Source organism: Moschus berezovskii, chromosome 9 (assembly GCF_049115385.1).
Source record: "Moschus berezovskii isolate FMDL1 chromosome 9, NW_MosBer_1.0, whole genome shotgun sequence".
Classification (NCBI taxonomy): domain Eukaryota; kingdom Metazoa; phylum Chordata; class Mammalia; order Artiodactyla; family Moschidae; genus Moschus; species Moschus berezovskii.
The window spans coordinates 66,265,621-66,286,137 of record NC_142468.1 but is presented as its reverse complement, the minus strand read 5'-3'; the positions used below and the strand labels follow the sequence as shown (position 1 = coordinate 66,286,137).

The 20,517-nt window shown below is 49.6% G+C and overlaps 1 protein-coding gene across 1 annotated transcript; it reads right to left on the bottom strand.

Annotated features, from left to right (window-relative positions):
* Positions 1 to 1,467: 1,467 nt before the first annotated feature.
* EPB42 (erythrocyte membrane protein band 4.2) lies at positions 1,468 to 20,284 on the bottom strand. Its single transcript, XM_088839747.1, has 13 exons — positions 20,095 to 20,284; positions 18,004 to 18,189; positions 16,839 to 17,069; positions 13,983 to 14,101; positions 12,965 to 13,069; positions 11,198 to 11,375; positions 10,476 to 10,614; positions 10,082 to 10,185; positions 9,312 to 9,554; positions 7,600 to 7,899; positions 4,645 to 4,799; positions 3,431 to 3,564; positions 1,468 to 1,630 (listed from the first exon to the last, which is right to left on the bottom strand). Exons 1-13 carry the CDS (start codon positions 20,102 to 20,104, stop codon positions 1,468 to 1,470), a joined length of 2,067 nt encoding a protein of 688 aa, XP_088695873.1. The 5' UTR covers positions 20,105 to 20,284.
* Between the last annotated feature and the right edge of the window lie 233 nt (positions 20,285 to 20,517).

The following is a 20,517-nucleotide window of genomic DNA, read 5'->3' as shown; positions in this document are numbered from 1 at the left end:
GACTTATTTTCCTTATACATATTTATATTGTTCTCTGTTTTGTATTGCCTGTCCCCAAATATAAGTACAAAATTTTTATAAATCAAAAAATTTTGAATGTATAAGATTATAGAGTTTTTGTAGTATTAAGGGCCTCTTCAGTTAATCCTTTTGCAAAACCATCACCGGTTAATTATATTTTTGCATCAGTCTGGAAGATCACGTATTGGAAAGCAAGGTAAACCTGGAAAGTAACATCTTAGAAAGCAGGGTGTACAGTGCTATCCCTGACTAGGCCTCATGCCTGTCCTACAGGTCTCCGCACTTCTTCTGGGCGTCCTTTGTCTTGTGTAGATGTTCTTCATCACATCAGCCCATCTGACATCCCCATGGTCTGTTTAGGCGCACTCAGCAACAGTCGCTGTCCTGTTTTTTATTCCCACCACCCCTTCTTTTTTGTTATGTTCACTAATTTGTTATATTTTTTAGATTCCACATGTAAGTGATATCATACAGTGTTTATCTTTCTCTGTCTGACTTATTTCATGTAGCATAGTAGCCTGCAAGTCCAGCATCCGTTCTTTGGAGAGAATACTGTGTACTTGAAGCTGAAATTCTTTGAGTCAGGAGTTTTACTTTACTTTAATAAAGTGCCATTCTGTACTTGTTCACAAGTATTACAAAGAAAAGGAACTAAAACCGAGAGTATCAAAGCAACAAAATGGAAACAATGAAACAAATGTTAACTTTGTACAAAAGGAGTCCAGTTTTTTTATAGGTCCTATTTTCTTTATACTTAATAACTGCATATTTCTCTACTAGACCAAATTCATGTTTTTAACATGACACTTAATTGTGGAATATTTACTCTTTCATAATATTCAACTCTAATAAGGACTTATCCATAGCTAAATATTGAAGATCATTCTCCACTCAGGTCTTATGCTGTGTATTTTATAACTTTCTTTAGTCATCTCTGGATCTTTAAGGATAATGGTCAGGGATGGCATTGACCAGTATAATCAGGATTGTCTAAAAATCATATTTTTATTTAATATTGTCCCATTTCATCAGAAATACAAGGGTGCTTTAAATATTAGGTTATTTTCCTTACCTATAAATTAATGTATGTATTGATGAATAGTAAATGGTTATGAAAAACCCTGAACTCAAAAAAATCTTAATTATCTGAATACCTTTATAAAGGCTTTTTAAAAAAATTCCTGGAGCCCAATAGTTTCTATTTTAAGACAACTAGTCTTCATAGGTGCCTTGAGCTGGGGTGACAGAAATGAGTGTTTTTTCTGTTGATTTCTGAGAATATAAGTTTTTTTGAGGTGGGGAATCTAGTTTTGTTCTTGGTCCTCTCCTGCTTAACCTGAGCAGAGAATCATTTGTCTGATAAGCAAAGTTTCTCTTCCCAGCATGCTTGGTTTTAGATTGTAGATTGAGGAGGTGGTTGGGGAACGTGATACTGGAGCTGGAAGTTTAAGCTGGAGGTTCAGGGGCTACCACCGTGATGGTTCTGAAGTTGGTTAGGTTCTGGAACATGTTGCAGTCCATTTCCACAGTGAGCCTCTGGTGCCCCACCTTCATTGGCATGAACTCGAGTTGGGTGCGCAAAGTGTTTCTGGGCTGCACCGAATTCACTCTGAAATAGAAGAAAAGAAACGTCCTAGTTCAGTCTCAGGGCCATTGCTTTGCTGGTCCCAGTGAATCTGATCCTTACCTGCTTACAGAGGTGGACCCTGAAGAGATAAACATGTAAGTACCCAGCTGTTAAAACAGGAGGTTTGAAGGGGGTGGAAGGCAGGAGCCTCCATGGTGAGCAGCTGTATGGTTGAGATGAGAAACATCCTATTCCAAGGGCTTCCTGGTTGCATCTGTTGTTTCATCACCTGTGACTTCAGTCTGGTCCCATTCTTGGTAATAGTAGGCTTGTGAAAACTATGGTTTTAGAATCCTCGTTGCTAACTGCAGTGGGTGTAGTGGGCATACTGAGATGTCAGGATGCCAGCAGCTGCTGTTTGGAGGCCTGTCAGCAGCTTTCTTGTCTACCTGTGGACCTTCATATGGTGACTGAGCACATAGTGCAGATTTCTTTTGAGAAGCTTTGCCTTACAATCTATCTGGGAGACCACAGAAGTCTGGTTAAATGCTGGCAGTCCTTCTGTCAACTTACGGCCAAGAGTGACTGACTGAGTTTCTTGAGGCTGAGGTGGTGGCTCAACAACCACACAACCTGTCAGGGACCTCGGGGTTGTAGGAATAGGCATCGTGAACTCTAAACTGTATGTGTGTGTTTAGTGGAGGATGCTGTGGACCTCACGAAAGAAGGAGCAATGATTAACAGAGATACTGGCAACATCTAAAGCCAACAAGGTGCTAATAACCTAGATTATACAGGGTTTGTATGTATGAATATATGTGTATATATATATACCCACAGATCAACAAGGAAAAAAGGAACAGCAAAAAAAAGTGGGCAAAGTTAAGGAACTATACAAAGGAGGAAATGGAAAAGGCTAATAAACATGAAGAGTTGCAAATTAAAACAATGATGAGATGTTATTTTATTCCTGTTAGACTGGATTAAAAGAGAAAACTGCGTATTGCCAAGAATGGAGGAATGGTAAGAATATAGAAGCTGTCAAGTACTGCTGGAGGGAACTGCAGCTATTCTACAAACCAATCTGGTAGCATGTGGTCAAACCAGGTCTTATCCTATGTCTCAGCAACTCCATTCCTGTGCATTTACCGCCCCCCGCCCAACACACAAATTTTCAAGCAGGTGTATCAGGGAATATGTGTATTTGCGGTGTCTGAGAGTTGGAGGCACTGTGGAGGGGTGTGGTGGGAAGCAGGGGTATACGTGACGGAGTAATTTGTAACAGAAGCAATGGACGACCTGTGGATGAGTGAAAAACTGTTCTGAGTGAAATGAATTAGACCTAACATTTATATAGTTTAAAAATACAGGCTCAAGAAGCAACAGTACACATTGTACACATACTAAGACAAGGATCTGAGAGAATGGGAGTAGGGAATAGGAGTAAAGGGAATGTGGAAATGAAATTCTGTGCTGTGTTGTCACTGGTAGAATGCGGCTCCTGCCTGTGATGTTCCCTAACCCCCTCACCTGCGCTCATCAGGAATCCCCAGGCCCTCTCTGCATGACCAGGGCCTCAACCAGCATCAGGTGCCCAAGGGGCACAGAGCCCCCCTCTCTCCTGTACCCCAGTAAACATTGGTGGCCCCAGGGTGAGAGAGGCCCTGATCTTTTAGTTCAACTCTGGCAGGTATTTGCTCTGTCTTCATGGACATAGCAAACAGAGTGTCATCAGTCTTGGGTTCCTGCCATTCTTTACTATTTGAGCCACCAGGGAAGCCCAGGTTCTTGCCTTCCTAACAGGTTGAGACACTTCTGTGGGATGAGAAGCTTGTCTCTTACCTGTAGCTCTTCTCTCTGTGAATGAGCCCCCTTCCGAAGATGGAGATCACACAGTCTTCCAAGGGAACATCGAGGGGGTTATGGATGCTGACCAAGGCCATCAGGGGCTGATGTTGCTCTGCTGTCTCTGGCATCTATGGGGGATCCCAAGAGCATAGAGCTGTAGTCACGCCTTCCCCTCCTGGCTACCCTCCTGAACCCTTTCTTGGTTATTCTCCTATCTCTACCATCCTCACCTAAACATGACTGCTGACTTCCCTCCCCTCTACTTGGTCTTCTGAATGTACTCTCAGCCTTGATCCATCACTGACAACACTGATGGTGCCTTTCCTTCACTTGGAAACCTTGGAAGGTTTTGCATTGTCTTCAGAATTCAGCTTTGGTTGGCCTTCAGAGCCCATCACAATCTAAGCCCAATCTATCCCGGGCTCATCTGTCCTACCCCTGACTCCGCCCTAGCCTCTGTGGGCAGTTTCCCAGCCCCAGCACAGCCCGCAGGCTCCCTTCCTTTGGGCCTCTTTACTCAGTCTTCCATCTGCAATGGCCTTCTCCCTCCTCTGCACTGAAAGCTCACCTGTTGTTCAAAGTCTGACACAAATGCCACCTTCTCCATGAGGTTTCCCCAAACCCCCAGCCGGAAATAGGCCTCTTCACTTCACTTGTGCCAGAGTGACTTTGCTCCTCTGAAAGCTGTTACATAGAAGACCACATGTGGTGGCACCCTTGCCCAACTGTAACCCCCTCCAGGGCAGAGACCAAGTCACATTCATTTTGGTCCGAGTACACATGTGGAAAGAGGACTGGACTAAGAGCCCTAAGCCTCTAAGACAGGCCATTTTTATGATTTGTAGGCATGATGCTTTCCTCCTCTGAATAATGGGAAGAGTTCACCTCCCAGGGCTGTTGTATTAAAAGAAGTAAAACGTGAAAATACATTGGTATTGTATAAAGTGCTAAATGATCTTTGTAAGTTTGGAGGCAGCCACTGAGAAGACTCCAATTTTAGAAACCTTTACTTAAAGTGGAAAGATTTAAATCTTAGTTTCATATATATAAGAAATCATCTCTTTCAAGAGAAGGAGCTCTCAACCCAGCATTTCCTGATAGTTTCTTCAGCACGGTCACCTGCTCTGAAGCTTGAGGGGCTCCGTTCTTTCTGAATGGCGACCTGAATAGCAGCAAACACAGCGATTTGGGGAAGGACCGGTGCCTACCTCGATGGCAAGGTGTGGTCTGCAAATGGCGATGTCTTGCTGGGCGAAGCAGGTAAGGCTGGAGTGCGTTGCCATGACAGTGAGTCTGAGGAAGCTATTCTCTGGCAGGCTTTGTTCAAAATTGGAGTTGAACAGGGAGGTAGAGATTTTCTTAGCTGAAACACGTAACAGGGGGAGTCAGGGCCCAGGAGTGAGTGCACGTGCCCCAGAGACAAGCAGTGGTTTCACACATGACTCCCAGGAATCAGGGCCTCACTGACGCCAGAAAGATGCCTCATTCCTCACAGCAATTTCAGAATGAACTCGCTCAAGAACCCACCCAAAAGGACTTGGCTGGCGGTCCAGTGGTTCGGACTCCGTGGTCCCAAGGCAGGGGGTCTAGGTTCAACCCCCAGTCAGGAAACAACAATTCCCACATTCCACCACCAAGAGCCCGCATGCTGCAACTAAGACCAGGGGCAGCCAAAATAAAACAGACAAGCAACCCATCCAAGGCCAGCATCAGCATCATGGGCACAACACTCTTGGCTCTGGAAAGGGCCCTGTGGACGACAAGTGGAGCCTCAGTCCCCTTGTCTAGTAATAACACCTACCTGGCGGGATGGCTTCTGGTTCTTGAGACAGTTGTTAAGTGCTGGCCTCAGACCTGCCGCCCAGTCATGGCTGAATATATGCTTGCTTGGTCCCCTCCCCTTCTCTGCTTCTGTTCTTTCCCGTTTGCAGAGAAAATGAAGCCACCCTTCCCTCCTTGCCACTGCCTCCAGGGCGAGGCCCCCCTCTGTGCGCAGATCCTGTCCTCTGCTTTTTAGATCAGTGCTCCATCCCAACCCCACCGCTGCTTAGCTGTGTAACTGTGGGCAGTTTATTTAACTCTCTGTGTCTTGGTCTCCTCATCTGTAAAGTGGGATGATAATGGTTCCTGCCTCACAAGGTCATTATGAGGATAAATGAGATAATGCATACAGAACACTTAACATCATGTTTGCCGAAAATAAGTGCTCAATAAATGTCAGCTATAATTATTCTAGTTGTGTCTCATTTCCTCAGAGGTTGCACCATCGATTATAACCCATCTCTCCTGAGGCTTTGTCTTTTTCTCTCTATTAATTCTTCTTCAGCATATAAGCAGGTTCTGCTCTCTATCATCTTAAAACAAAGAACACCTTCCCTCTCCCGAGTGTCCCCGTCTGCCACCCAGCCTCTCTTCTTTTTCCATCCATTCTTCCAGGAAGGACTGCGTACCTTGTCTCACCTCCTCAGCTCTCGGTCAGTTTAAGCCCCAGGATCCTACTGCTTCTCCACCGACCTCCCTGTCAGTAGAGGCTTCCCCACCTTGACCTCTCCCAGCCCCTCCGCTGGCTGTGCTGGGCTCCCCCTCCTCCTCTCTGACTTAGTCTCTCACTCTAGGTCTCCCTGTCTGGTGACTGCACGCTGGTGCTGCCTGGGTTTCCTCCTCACCCTCTCATTTTCTCAGCCCTTCCCCACTCTCCCCTGCCCCCATCCAAGACTTTATCCAAAATACCAGGTTTAGGTTTCCAGCTGCCTACTGTCCATCACAGCTCAGATGTCTTCTGGGATTTCAAACCCAACATGCAACAAACAGAACGCGTCACCTTTCTCCCCAAACCTGTTCTTTCCCATTGGCCTTACTTTAGAGGCTCACCCAAACTGGAAGAACCTTCTAGCCACACACACAAGTTCAATCTAGCCCACTTCTATAATATGACTTCATCTGAAAAGTTTTGCTAGTTTACTTTGTCCTTCGATTTTTTCAAAACCTTCCAACTTTAATCTGTGGTTGTTGGATACACATTAGATACACATTAGAATCATATGGGAAGCTTTAAAAATTCCCAATGCCAAGCCACACCCCAAGTCAATTAAAACAGACTCCGACAGAGAAACCTAGGAATCAGTATATTTAAAGTTCTCAGGTGATTCAACATACAGACAAGGTTGAGATACATGACTCTAATATGACCCCTTCCATTCCATTCTACCAAGAGTTCTTTTTCAGAAATGAATTTCTAATCCCTTTGACTCCTCTGGTTAAAACCTTTTACCAGCTCCGCATTGCCCAGAGAATAAAACCCAACTCTTGAGCAGCATCTACAAGCCACTTCAAGATCTGGCCCAGTCTGGCTCTTATGCAACTCCCCCACTCCACTCCTCCCACTCTTGGAAAGGGAACAGGGTGGAAAGACTGGAGGCAGGGGGACCAGTCAGGAGGGAGCTGCAATCATGTAAACAAGCTCTATTCCACTGATTCTCTTGCCTGCACATTGGAGTCACCCAGGGACTTAACAATATTTTTGATGTTTGGGTCAAATTGTTGAGTTTCTGACTTAATTGGTCTGGGGTGCAGGCTGAGCATCAAACTTCCCCCAGTTGGTTCTTACATGCAGCAAAGTTGGAGAACTTTTCCATGAGAACTAGAGCAGAACTAGCTGCTCTAGTCCAGGGAATTTCAACCCTAGAATAACACAGGGAGCTCTGAAAAAAGTCCAGTGCCTGGATCTGGCTCCAGATCAATTACATAAGATTCTCAAGGAGGAGGAAGAACCTGGGCATATGCCCCTTCTGCATGGATAGCCCATGACTCACTTCTCTGTCTGACACTGCCTTACTCATCCTTCAAGACCCAGGGCAGCCTGATTTACCTGGGGGCAGCCTGCTCCTGCCTGGGAGAGATGCTAATCCACCATTGTACTGTGTTTACTTCGTCAAACACTTCTTACCCTGCTCCATAGTCTGTTTACTCAAACGACTACAATCAGAATTGTGGGTTTTGTTTTTCCTGCGTGAAGCTCAGTAAATATGTATTGAATGAGACAGAGCAAGCCCATCAGGAACTAGAAACCATGTCTTCAAATCTGCAGGGGTTGCTGTATGGCTGCTGCCATACAGGTGGGAGCTGGGTGTGTAGAGTGTTGGGAAGGGGCCCCAGAGAGTTACCTGAGTTGGCACTGAGTGTAAGGACAAACTTCTTCCTCCAGAGCTTGGCAGCAAGGACGCCATTGTAGTACACTGCCTGCAGCCCAACTGCCAGCTGCACTTCCTTCTCCTGGTCCCTGGGGTTTAACAAATTCACAGAGAACTCTACATTCTTTCCCAGGGCTAGGGAACTCGGTGCTTTCAAAAAGAGATGTAGAGGATCATCAGTCTCACAACAAGGAGGATAGATGTCACTATCATTCTTGTGTTTCATTACGTATTTCTGGACTTCCTCCAGCACCACTTTTTCTTGAGAAGATCCTGAAGAATGGAATAAACAAAGCAGGCCTCTTACCCAGCAGGTATAGACCCTTCTAATAAAAGCTCAGGATTAAGGTTCATTGACCCACTACTGCTCAAATTTGCCAAGGCCACAAGAGCCTTGCAAACCTCTTGCACCACATGTAGTTAAAAGAAAGGTTTGTGTTAGACAAACTCACCACAGATACAGTGTGTCTCTTCCAAGTCACTCAGGGGTCAAGTTCTTCAAGTAGTGTGAATTTGCCCCTTGAATGGTGGGAAAGCTAGTTTTTGCACAAGTTGCAGGAACTTGTATTTTCCTAAGTGAGGGAGTTTGGACTTATTCCAAGGGAAATGGAGGCCATGGAATATTCTGGAGCAGGAATATTCTGTCACATAAATATATTTGTGTCCTGGGAAGCTCACTCTGGAAACTGTAGGTTAGAGATGGAATAATGATGGGGAAACTGGAGGCAGGGGTCCAATTAGGAGGCTACTATAATCCTCTAGAAAAGAGATGAAGAGGCCCTGAGAGACCTGCAGGCAGTGGGGAAGGAGATGAGGAGATGGGGGTGAGGGTGCCATTGGGCGGCTCAAGAACAGTGCAGGCCTCCTTGTTTGGACAAATGGGAGGCCAGTGCAGCGGGGCACTCTAATAACTAATGTGGAGGGGAATCCACAGGGAGGGTGGGGAGTGTTGGAAAACAGCAGGAGACAGAGAATATTTCCTGGCAGCTGGGCTTGGTTTTTCTTTTGTCTTTGGCCATGCCACATGTGACATGTGGGATCTTAGCTTCCCAACCAGGGATTAACCCCCGGCAGTAGAAGTGCAGAATCTTAACCACTGGACCACCAGGGAAGTCACCTGGGCTTGGTATTAAGTATTCTGTTCTATAGCAGTGGTTCTCAGCTGGGGACAATTTTGCCCCCAGGGGACATTTGGAAATGTCAGGAGACATTTCCGGTTGTCACAACTGGTGGTGGTGGTTGAGGAGGGGCTGGCATCTAGAGACCAGGAAGGCTTCTGAATGTCCCAGGTTGCACAGCCTCCCAGAGAGCAAAGATATCTGGTCCAAAATGTGCATAAATTCAAACAGGGCTGAGCAGTCCTGTTTTATGTGATGGGGAGTGGACAGCACGTCTCCCTGACCTGCATGTGTCTGGCCCATTCCTTTCCCTCTGTTGCTGTTTGGGGCCCTCTTCCGCCTGGTGCGTGCATGCTAAATTGCTTCAGTCGTCTCCAACCCTTTGCAACCCCACAGACTGTATCTGTTCAGTCTGTCCATGGGATTTTTCTGGGCAAGAAAACGAGTGGGTTGCCATTTCCTACTCCAGGGGATCTTCCCGACCCAGGGATCGAACTGGCATCTCCTGCATTGGTGGGCAGATTCTTTACCTCTGAGCCACCTGAGAGGCCCCCCACTGCCTGGTACCTTCAGGATACTTGTAGTTCTGTGTGATGTCCTCACGGCGGTCACAATCCACATTCTTGGTGCTGATATTATTGCCAAAATACTTAGTATTGCAGTCAGTCAACTCCAGGGTCCCGTCCTCACGGCACCTCCAGACCACACATGAGGCATTTATTGAGGCAAAAATGTCTGCTACTGCAGGGGTCAGCTGCACTATCCCCTCCTTGACCGCTCTGACTGGGACCAGATCACAGGCCTCCAGGACTGAGGGAGAGAAACGTCAGTGAGTGACAGGAACCACACCCAGACCTTGGCTTCGGTCAGAGCAGCCAAACCTCTGTCCCCATCCTAACGCCCTATTGCCCCTCTGCTGGAATCAAGGTCAGAGGTGGGCACTAGGCAGGGTTTCTGAGGGCACAGAGGAGGTGAAGCTCACTTTTAGTGACAAAGCTTTTTGGTCATGGTCTATGGCAGGCGCCCTCTCAGAAGTTGGACGAGACCTCAGAGTTACAGGATACATGGGAGTTCCTAAGCCAGCTTGAGCGCAGACATGACAGGAGTAGGCTGCCTTTGTTGAGCACTTCCTGCGTGCCTGGCTCTGTGACTGTTCTGTTCCTGGGGGGCCTTGGGCCAGCATCCCACTGCTCACCATCAGTCCTGCCGCCCCTTCTGTTTTAGGGGCTGCAGACCCACTATGGACCACCTGCTGCCCCTGCTTCCTCTCCAAGGGACTCCTTGTACTCTTGCAGCGCTGTGTAACCCAGGGGTCCTAGGCCCACCCCAGGCTTTACCTTCACCTCCTTTAAGAGCACTTGGGTATAGAATCTGCCATCCGTCATAACCCTCAGGCAGAGCAGGCCGGGCCATCCAGCACTCTGTGGAAGTCTGGAAGATCCTGAAGCAAAAGGAACAATACAAGTGGGGGAAAAAGTCTGGAAGCAGCCCTGGAGATGACAGAGCTGATACTGAGTGGCTGGGAGGACACTGCGGACGAGTCGTTCTAACACTCCCAGGAAGGGGCGTGCATCTCACAGTCACCCTGACCTTCAGAATCCTGCCTTCCAGAATCCGGAAGGCCTATTCAAAGCAGGGCTGCTTGGGGTGGGGGGTTCCCGTGGATGACAGCCTGCGGCTTTGGAGCCCTTTCAGGTCTGGGACGTCAGGCATCCCCTTTGGGCTTCTCACCAGGCTCTGCCTCTGTTGCCTTCTCCATTCTGCAGCCCCTCCTCGTTGTAGTACTCATCTACCAGCAGGCCCCCGCCGGTGCCCTGGGCAGAGGTGAAGGCGGTAACGACACGGGCAGGGATTCCCAGGCCTCGCAGCACTGCAGGCAAGCGGGCAGAGGGTCAGGGCACCAGAGAGGCCTGGGACCGGGGGATGGGGTCTACGGCTAGCGTTCTCAGTGTCTCCTCTGGACACCGGGCACTTTCATGGTCCTAAATGCCAGGTGACATTGTGGAAAGAAGGGGCACAGGAGCTGACACCCGCCCACCCTAGGCTACATGCAGGCCAAGTAATGAGAAACTGACAAGATACACAGCAGGTGGAGTGGACAGCGGGGGGCTTCAACAGAGCGCTGGGACTGGCTTTTCCGGGGCAGAGGCAGGGAGGAGCTTTGGGGAGTTTGGGAGCAGAGCTGGCCAGATAGGCCCAACTTTGCTGAATCTGGGAAAAGGAACAGAAGTTGGTTGGGAGGAATGGCTGGGGAAAAGCCCTCTTGGCCAGATGGTGCATGGGAAGCAGGCACAGGTGTGGTGGAGGTGGGGGATGCTGCGGAGTGGAGGCAGTGGCTGCTTTTGGAGATGTCATGGGGCAGGGGGTACCGGGCAACCCAAGAAGCAAGGCAGACCCTCTGTGCGGTAGCCAAGGTGACTTGCCTGGGTGTGGCAGGCAAGTCTGCTCTGTACCTGTGCAAGCGACAGCTGCCAACACCCAGGCCTGACCCTCGTACACGGGCCTCCCATGACCAGTGACCCACTGTCGCAGGATGGGCACACTGCCCCGGCGCTTGTTCAGCAAGGCCCTTTCCTCCGTAGTCTGGATCTTCGCAGTGGGCAGGACAAACTTCTCCTTAAGAATGTGCAGCTGTTTGGGGAAATGTGTGGATGTTTATGGGGGTGAGTAGGGAGGGCTTCGGAGAAGGCAATGGCAAGCCACTCCAGTACTCTTGCCTAGAAAATCCCACGGATGGAGGAGCCTGGTAGGCTGCAGTCTGTGGGGTCGCTAAGGGTCGGACATGACTGAGTGACTTCACTTTCACTTTTCACTTTCACACATTGGAGAAGGAAATGGCAACCCACTCCAGTGTTCTTGCCTGGAGAATCCCAGGGACGGGGAAGCCTGGTGGGCTTCCGTCTATGGGGTCACACAGAGTCGTACACGACTGAAGTGACTTAGCAGCAGCAGGAAGGGCTTGGGCTTCTCAGGTGGCGCTAATGGTAAAGATCCCGCCTGCCAATGCAGGAGTTGAAAGAAACATGTGTTCAATCCCCGGGTGGGGAAGATCCTCTTGAGGAGGGCATGGAAACCCACTGCAGTATTGCCTGGAGAATCCCACGGACAGAGGAGCTTGGTGGGCTATAGCCTATAGGGTCGCAAAGAGCTGGACACAACTGAAGTGACTTAGTATGCCTGTAGCAAGGGCTCATCAAAGTTCTCCAGGCATGGTGAACAGATCACCTGTATGGAGATCACCTGGAACTTGTTAAACCTGCATGTTCCTGGGCTCCACCCTTACCCACTGGGATAGTGTCTGGGAAACCTCCTTTTTAACAAGCCCTCCAGAAGCAGGGGTTCGTGAGCCATGAAAATGAAAGTGTTAGTCGCTCAGTCGTGTCCGATTCTTGTCACCCCATGGACTGTAGCCCGCCAGGCTCCTTTGTCCATGGGATTCTCCAGGCAAGAATACTGGAGTGGGTTGTCATTGCCTTCTCCAGGGGATCTTCCTGACCCAGGGGTTGAAACCTGGATAGAACCCAGGTCTCCCGCATTGCAGGCGGATTCTTTACTGTGTGAGCCACCAGGGAAGCCCATAGTGGCAAATGAAACTCAGGACACGAGAGCAGCAGGAGGGCTGCACCTCGCTGGAGGCTTTCACTGTTCCTTGGTCTGCCTGGCTCCTGATTCTTCGAGTGTTTGCACCTGGGGCCTTGAGGCCCACGTTTCCTTCTCCTCGCAGGCTAGCCCTGTCCCTCACCACCTCCTCAGAGGAGAGGATTAAGCCACATGAGGAAAGAGAGAACACATTACTCCTGTGAGAGAACTTTTGAAGGACAATAGGAAAGGACCAGGCCACCTTCGTGGGAATAATTTAGAAATGAAAACAAGTTCCTTTGACTGCCTTATCCCCAAACCACAGGTAAGATGGAACTGACCCCCTTCTTCCCAGGCTGGGGGTGAGGAGGCAGGGAGAGGGAGGTCTCAAGGAAATCCAGGTCAGTTTTAGTCTTCGCTGGCTTGTGACCTAAGGGAGGACCCCTTCCTGTCATTCCTCTCCCCTCTGGCTGCTACTGTCTGCCCCTCCTCACTCAGACCCTCCTCCAGGGACTGTCCCCTGCACTCTGGGAGGAGGGGACCATTCGTGAGTAAAAAACTTCTGGGGCCCTAGATGAGGGCAGCTCTGGCAGAGGACTGCTGTCTCATCTCCCCGCTCTCCCCACCCTGTCCTCACTCACCAAGGCGCCCAAGACTCGGGCCACATGCACGGGGTTGCCCCACTTCTCCACCTGATTGTCCACGGTCAGTAAGCTCAAGCCAAGGTCGATGACATCCTCCTCGAGCTGTAAGGACCACACAGGGCCACCCATGATGGAGGGTGTGCAGGTCAGCCACTCCTCCCACAAGTCAACCCTGTCCTCTTGTCCTTCTCCTTGACTCAGGCTCCACTCCTTCCTGCCGTGTTCCTAATGTTCTGGCTTTTCCCTCTGCCCCAGGGCCCGGCACCTCAGCCTTTTGCCTCTTCTGTTGTCTGACTGCTCATAGTGTGGGCTTTTGAGCACCAGGGCTCTGTCAAGTCCTTTCATTTCTACAGTTTTTCATGTAATTAGCTCCCACAGCTCCTAACAGGGCTGTCCCTGTGTCAGGGTGGATAAAATGGCAGCTCCTGCTTGGGAGGAGCAGAATTGAGGAGTGAGGGAGACACGTGGCCACTTAGGCTGCAGATCTCAGCAATGTGGCTGAGGCTCTAGGAGAGATGCCAACCCAGGGAGCACAGTGGAGAGTCACTCTGCCTCTGGGGGCTGGGAAAACTTTCAGAGGGCCTTAAAAGATGGGCAGGCATTTTCCAGGTGGTAAGTGAGGGAAGGTATTCCTGGCAGAGGGAACATTCAGCCTGCACAATCGAGGAATGACCAGCAGCTGAGCCATGGAGTCGGGGATAGGGGGCTCTTGGGGAGAGGAAAGCAGTGGCCTGGCTGTGAAGAGTCTTATGTGTCAAGCCAGAGGATTTGGTTTCTATCCTGTAGATGGTGAGGATTTAACAGAGGCTTCATCTGCATGGTCTTTAGGAAGATAACTCTGGTGGTTGAGGAGGTCTAGTGTGGCCCTGAGGGGATCAAGGTACCACGTGGCTGAACTTGCATGAAGAAATGGCCTCATGACCAGAGGCTTTGGACTGGCCTAATCTGTTTGACTTGAGCACTGAAAGTTATAGGGTGATCACTGCCTCCTCACCTTCCCTGGAGGCCCCCGTACCTGGCCAAAGTCCCAGGGCTCGGCCTGGATGCAGTCAGCTGTGCCCAGGAAGATGAGGCCATTCTGGTTCAGCAAGTACTCCCTGCGCTGAGCTTCATTCCCCAGGAACACAGCATCCTCTGGAGAGAAGCAGGCAGGGATGAGGGACTGGGATTCTAGGTGTGCCGTCCATTTCCAGGCCTTTGCCCTCCCTGCTTAGGTGAGATTCTGCTGCAGGCCTTTCCTGCAGCTCCAGGCCTGGTAGAGACTGTGAAGGAAACCTCTCTTTTCATCCCATACTGGGACCAGGCCTCCTCTCTGGTGAGAGTGGGGAAGGGGATGAGAACCCCTGGGTCAGCCACAGTGGCTTTCATGGTCAGCCAACAGACAGGAATAGGCCAACCTTAAAAGGCCTACTGGTTCCCAAAGAAACCTGCTCCTGAACTGAGAGCATTTGGCAACAGGCCAGGGGGCTTCCCAGGGGGCCTGCTATGTCTCTCCCACAAGTTCAACCAGAAAAAAAAATGTTTCAGAAAAACCAAACAAGTTGGCAGATGTGAGCAGAAGGGAAGACAAGCAGGGTCAGAGGGAGAATGGGGCTGTGTGTGTGTGTGAGGGAACAATGGGAGCCACCTGGTGTGTCCAAGGGGGTCTAGAACTCCTATGGTCTCTTCCTGCTGCCTCTCCTATTATCTTCATCAAGGGTTGCCTGGGGGTGGGGGTTTGAAGGAGGCCATCACCCACTCTAGGAAGCTGGGAGCAGCTTGGGGACCTTCTCTGCTTGTCAAGTGTCTCTCTCTGCCTGTTGCAGGGGGTGAAGTAGGGAGTGGTTGGACTGATTCCTGGAGACTAGAATGAGAAAAGGATTTCCAAACAATCCTCCCAGGCATCCAACTAGGATGAGGGTACTCAAATTAACAGAAGGCTGGGATATTAGATATCAGGAAGCCCTGAAAAACCTTGGACAGAAAATCATAGAATCATTTGCCCAAGGAGCCCTGGGCCCCTGCCCCTCCATCCTGAGTACCATCTGTGAAGTCAGCTGGACATTGTCTCTTTGGAAATTGCTTCAAACTGGGGAGTTTGCCCCAGGCTCTGCAGACTTTGGGAAGTACATTATCAGAGCACAGGTATGACCCTTCTTCTCAGCTTGGGTGCATCCCCTCCCCTGCTTATGAATAGGACTTTGACTTTCACTATAGGGTGTAAAATTTCCTTTTGAATCTAGTAAGTATGGTAAAATGAAACTGAGTCCCAGATAATCTCTGAAAATCTCTAACTCACCTCCCAGATGGGCAGTGCCAATACTTCACCCTTGGCCAGACAGACACCTTACCCTTACAGAGAGGCCTTCCCTCACCAGTCCCAACAAGCCAGGTGTAGAGGCAGGAATCCTGGCATAGAGTCAAGACTGTGAGCTCCCTCTGAACCAAGGCCTGTTCCAGAACTGTATTTCTGCATCTTTGCTCTGGTTGTCAGGGCCTAGCTCTGGATGTGTGCTCAGTCAATGAGGCAAGTACAGTAAAGCCTTAGTTTTGGAGGGAAATGGCTTGAGGGTCTTTCTGGCAGTATGCAGAGAGCCACGGGCCCTTGCTCAGCTGAAGGGGCCTTGAATCCATACTCACCCACATGGGGCAAGGGCACTTCAATGGACACTAGTTCTCCTCCATTGTTCCACCTGCCAACCCCCTTGGAGCAGGAATGAAGGGCCTGGACTGAGGACATACAGGACTATCTGAAGGAAGGGGCCACCCGAGGACTCCAGGCTGGGCAAGTGAAGTGGAGTCAGGGAGTTACTGGGACTCAGGTGCTGTATAGGAAGGCCGTTTAGCCCTGGGATCCAGGGGCTTCAGGGGAGATTTCTTCTACTTCTCCTTGTTCCCAGCCCTGCCTCTTTGTCAAGGCCCAAAGGCCCCCTTTGGGCTGGCAGTGAACTTGTGAAAGGAAAAGGCTTGTCTGGGGTAGCAAGGATGGGCAAACAGGAAGAAACTGTTTTCCAGTCCTCTCAATAACTGTTCAGGTAGCCCAAAGGATTAAGGTGGGGGGTGGCGGATTCAAAAAGAAGACAGACTAAGTCTTCAGAATGGGAAGGAAGAGGAGATGTTCTCTTGGCTTTCATTTGGGGCATGTCAACCATGTCTAACGACTTTTCTAGATTAAATAGTCCTGACAACTAGAGCTGAGCTTTGCCAGAGGTGGCCACCGGCTGGGCCTCAGGAGGCCACCTGACCCCAGGAAAGTCCATCCAGAGGCTGCTGAGCTAGGGAGACTGGTTGCTCATTTGTTGCTCTAGGCAGGTATTTGGATGGGTCATGGTGGAGAGAGAGAGTCTATAGTAAGGACAGAACTAACAAATAGAATCAAGAAGGAAGATTTACTGTGAAGCTAAAACTGAAGCTTTGGGTCCCTCACCAGCACAGAAACCCCCTTCAAGTCAGGGAGGGACCTAAGCAATTCAAAGTTCCATGTTCTTTTTCTTAAAGAGGATCCCCCAAATTATTTAAAAACTCAGGTCCCGCAAAACCTGGATTCACCATGGAGACAGACTATGGGAGCCCAGGGAGGGATCAGAGAAGCCTGTCTCGCAGGCCCCTTCTTATCCTGAAGTGCTTTCCAGCTCTTGGCCCCTATCCTGTTTTCACAGACGGCAGTTCTTCCAGGGTCACCTCAGTGAGTGCTGTGACTAAGTAGCCTCTGCTCTCAGTGGGAAGCTCTGGGTTTCTTCCAGCAGGTGACACCTAGTCAGGACCCAGGGTCTGAGAGGCCGTTCATCCAGGGAGCAGTTTCCATGGTGGCTCTAGAGGGAACTGTCCCCTGGGGCCCCGGCTCCAGGGCCTTGAGTCTTGTGCAGCCCAGGCTGACCCAGGTCCAACTCACCTCGATTCCAGGGGTTAAAGAGCAGTGTGAACTGGCCCAGGCATTGTTTCCTGCCCGAGACCTGCAGCAGGAGTGAATAGTGGCCAATGATAGCATCTGCAGGTGTGGTCACAGAGATAGTCCAGGACTGCTCATCTCTCTCCTCCACCATTGCACTCCACCACTTCCGGTCCCCCAGACTGGAAACTGAGAACGTGGCTTGGGTCCCATTGGCCTTGGAAGGCTGCTTTCCTGCAGTCACACAGAGATGAATTGGTCATTTGGAACCCTTGGTCACAACTCAGAGTAACAAAATGAAGTATCACAAAACTGAAGTAAGTGAAAATTAGATTTGGAGGAGAATGAAAGCCACCCATCAAGAAATGGGGGTCAGAAAAGGGTGAGGGGAGAGCACAGGTCCTTAGCGCCCATGGACATCTAGAAAAGGTACATAGTGTATAACATTGGTGTTGTCATATCTCCTTCACTGGACTGATGTGAGGTCTTAATGAGCTATTTCAAGTAAAGCCCTTGGCTCAAAATCTGACATGTAGTACAGATTCAGCAAGTAGTAGAAATTAAATGTTATGTTTAGCCTAGATTAAACCCCATTCAGGCTTTTCTACAAAACTGATTATATTTGCAACAGAGAACTCCTTAGTGATAATGCAGCCAAGCAACTTCTGAATCATGATAAATGATACTTATTATGCATATTATTGGGCTTCCCTGGTAGCTCAACTGGTAAAGAATCTGCCTGCAATCCAGGAGACCCTGATTTGATTCCTGGGTTGGGAAGATCCACTGGAGAAGGGATGGGCTAGCCACTCCAGTATTCTTGGGTGGCTCAGATGGTAAAGAATCCGGTTGCAATATGGAAGACCTGGTTTCGATCCCTGGGTTGGGAAGATACCCTGGGGAAGGGAATGGCTACCCACTCCAGTATTCTGGCCTGGAGAGTTCCATGGACAGCGGAGTCTGGCAGGCTACAGTCCATGGGGTCACAAAGAGTTGGACACGAATGAGTGACTTTCACTTTCACTTGCTTGCATATTGTCTCATGCTCACAGGATTTCTCGAGGCCCAGGTGCCGTGCGAGCCAGTTGCCCCTTGTCTCCCTGAGGTGGGGCTGGAGAAAGAACCCCCTAGTCCTACTGCCAATGGAGCTGAGGTCAGTCCCACTCACCAGTTTGTGCAGTGAGGGCTACCTTCTTCAGGGCACGCAGAAAGGTGTGGACTGGAGCCTGAAAGTGCAAGCTGATGGTGAAGGGCTGCCCCCTCCTCACGATGAGCCGCTGGGAGCTGATGTCACTGGTGTGGTGCTCTGCATTGTTTCTCGCTGCCTGGAAGTCACAGCTGTTGATCCCCAGGCCTGTTGTGGAAAGAAAGAAATCCTGGAGACTAGGTCAATGTGACAACATCAGTAAAAGCAGAGACCCTGGAGTCAGAGATGCAGGGTTCAAATCCTTGGCTCAACTTACTAGCTGTGCTGTCTCAAGCAAGTAGCTTAACCACTCATCCTCAGTTTCCTCTTCCTCAGAATACCCGTCCCTCCTTTCAGGGTTGTGAAAAGCAAATGAGGTAACGTACATAATATTCTCAGCCCCGTGTCAGACACATAGTAAGTTCTTCTTACTACTGATAATAAGAAGAATGCTTGTTCTCATTGTTGACCTCCTTTTCTGGTCCCAATTCAAGAGCAATGAATAAAATCCAGAATTTTGCTCACCCCTACTCATTTTTGTCAAAGAACACAATGATCATTTTTAGAGCTAATTTTGAAGTCACTGAGTCCAGTTCCTTTGTTTTACAAGTGAGAAGAGTGAGGTGCAGAGAGCAGCTCCCTCGAGACTGTGTGTGGCTTTCTCCTGCTGCTGCTGAGTCGCTTCAGTCGTGTCCAACTCTGTGTGACCCCATAGACGGCAGCCCACCAGGCTCCTCCGTCCATGGGATTCTCCAGGCAAGAACACTGGAGTGGGTTGCATTTCCTTCTCCAATGCATGAAAGTGAAAAATGAAAGTGAAGTCGCTCAGTCGTTTCTGACTCTTAGCGACGCCATGGACTGCAACCCACCAGCCTCCTCCGTCCATGGGATTTTCCAGGCAAGAGTACTGGAGTGGGGTGCCATTGCTTTCTCTGGTGGCTTTCACCTAAAGGCTCATAAAACCCACAGTACCATGCAGCCCAGAAAACCCCCCCTACAAGGAGGGGGCCTGTGAGTATTAAGAAATTCTCCCAGGCAATTTTCACTTTATAACAAGAATTTGTAAATATGCTAACAGAGGCTAAGCTTTCTGCATCCTCTGCTTCTGCCTGTTTCCCTGCTTGGTGTCTGCCTCTGTCCCTTTTAGTTGGATTCCCTGACCATGCTGTGCTCTGCTGTACTAAGTTGCTCAGTCATGTCCGACTCTTTACGACCCTGTGGACTGGGGTCCATGGGGATTTTCTAGGCAAGAATAAAATGGTGGGTTGGTATGTTCTCCTCCAGGGAATCTTCCCAGGCCAGGGATTGAACCCAGGTCTATGGCATTTAGGTGGATTCTTTACCATCTGAGCCACGAGGGAAGCCCTTGAATACTGGAGTGGGCAGCCTATCCCTTCTCCAGGGGAACTTCCTGACCCAGGAATTGAACCCAGGTCTCCTGCATTGGAGTCGGATTCTTTATCAGTTGAGCTACCAGGGAAACCCTGGTTTCCCTGACTCCTGCCTCCCTTCTCTCCCACTTAGCTTTGAGGCTATGACACCCTCATGCTTTCCCAGGTTGTCTACCAGATGGATCACAACCCAGTGAAAATAGTCATGTTAGGATGATGCTGGGATAAGAGTATGAATCTGTTTAACCACCATCACCACCTTATCACCATCATCACAACTATAACCAATTTACCACCACCAACCCAGTCGATTGTCACTCCATAGCCACACCCCCAGCACCACACCACCATTGCACCCATCACCACTTCCCACCATAACCCACCTCTGTCATCTCCACTGCTGCCTTCCCCACCAGAGTCACACAAACACCACCTCCCCTACCACCAGCACCAGCGACCAACTCGCACACTTTAGCTCCTCCATCATCAGCACTATGCGTTTACTATTCCCCAGACATAGCCCTACCACCTCCACCTCCACCACTATTAGCATCCCCTAACACCTTCAACCATTGTTGCTCATCATCACCTCTGCTACCATCCTGCTTATTTTAATGAAAGCATAATGATAGAGAAGCTACTGAGAGCCCAGTGAGCCCTGTGGAGAGCTGTCTTGGCTCACCTTGTCCCATGGCTGCAGGCTGCTCTTATCCACTTGGTTACTGGAAATGCTGTCTTGAACTATTGCTCTGAGCTCCCTCTCTGAATCTGTCTTCCAGACAGAAAATGATGATGGGCACTTTTGTTGGCTTAAGAATCTGTTAAGAGTGGCATTTCCTTCTACTCCACCTGTGTGCTTCCCCACATGTTTGTGTTTCCTGCTGCCTCCCCTCTGGTATCTCTTGGACCAGCTGCTGGAGTTCCCCGTTCTCCTTTATCTCTTGTACCAGGCCCAGACGGGGGTATATCTGGAAGTAAATTGCGGGGGGGGGGGGGGCGGATCTGCTAGTTGGAGAAGCCCAGATAAATGTCTAAGCATCTAGCTTCTGGGGCCTCAAGAGACCCTCAGAGATATTACCTGGATGACACTGGAAGACTCTGGAAT

Coding starts and splice junctions, on each gene's coding strand:
- EPB42 (XM_088839747.1), bottom strand. Junction 10,186..10,475: donor GGCAACAGAGGCAGAGCCTG/GTGAGAAGCCCA, acceptor CTTTTGCTTCAG/GATCTTCCAGACTTCCACAG. Junction 3,565..4,644: donor GACCACACCTTGCCATCGAG/GTAGGCACCGGT, acceptor GATCCCCCATAG/ATGCCAGAGACAGCAGAGCA.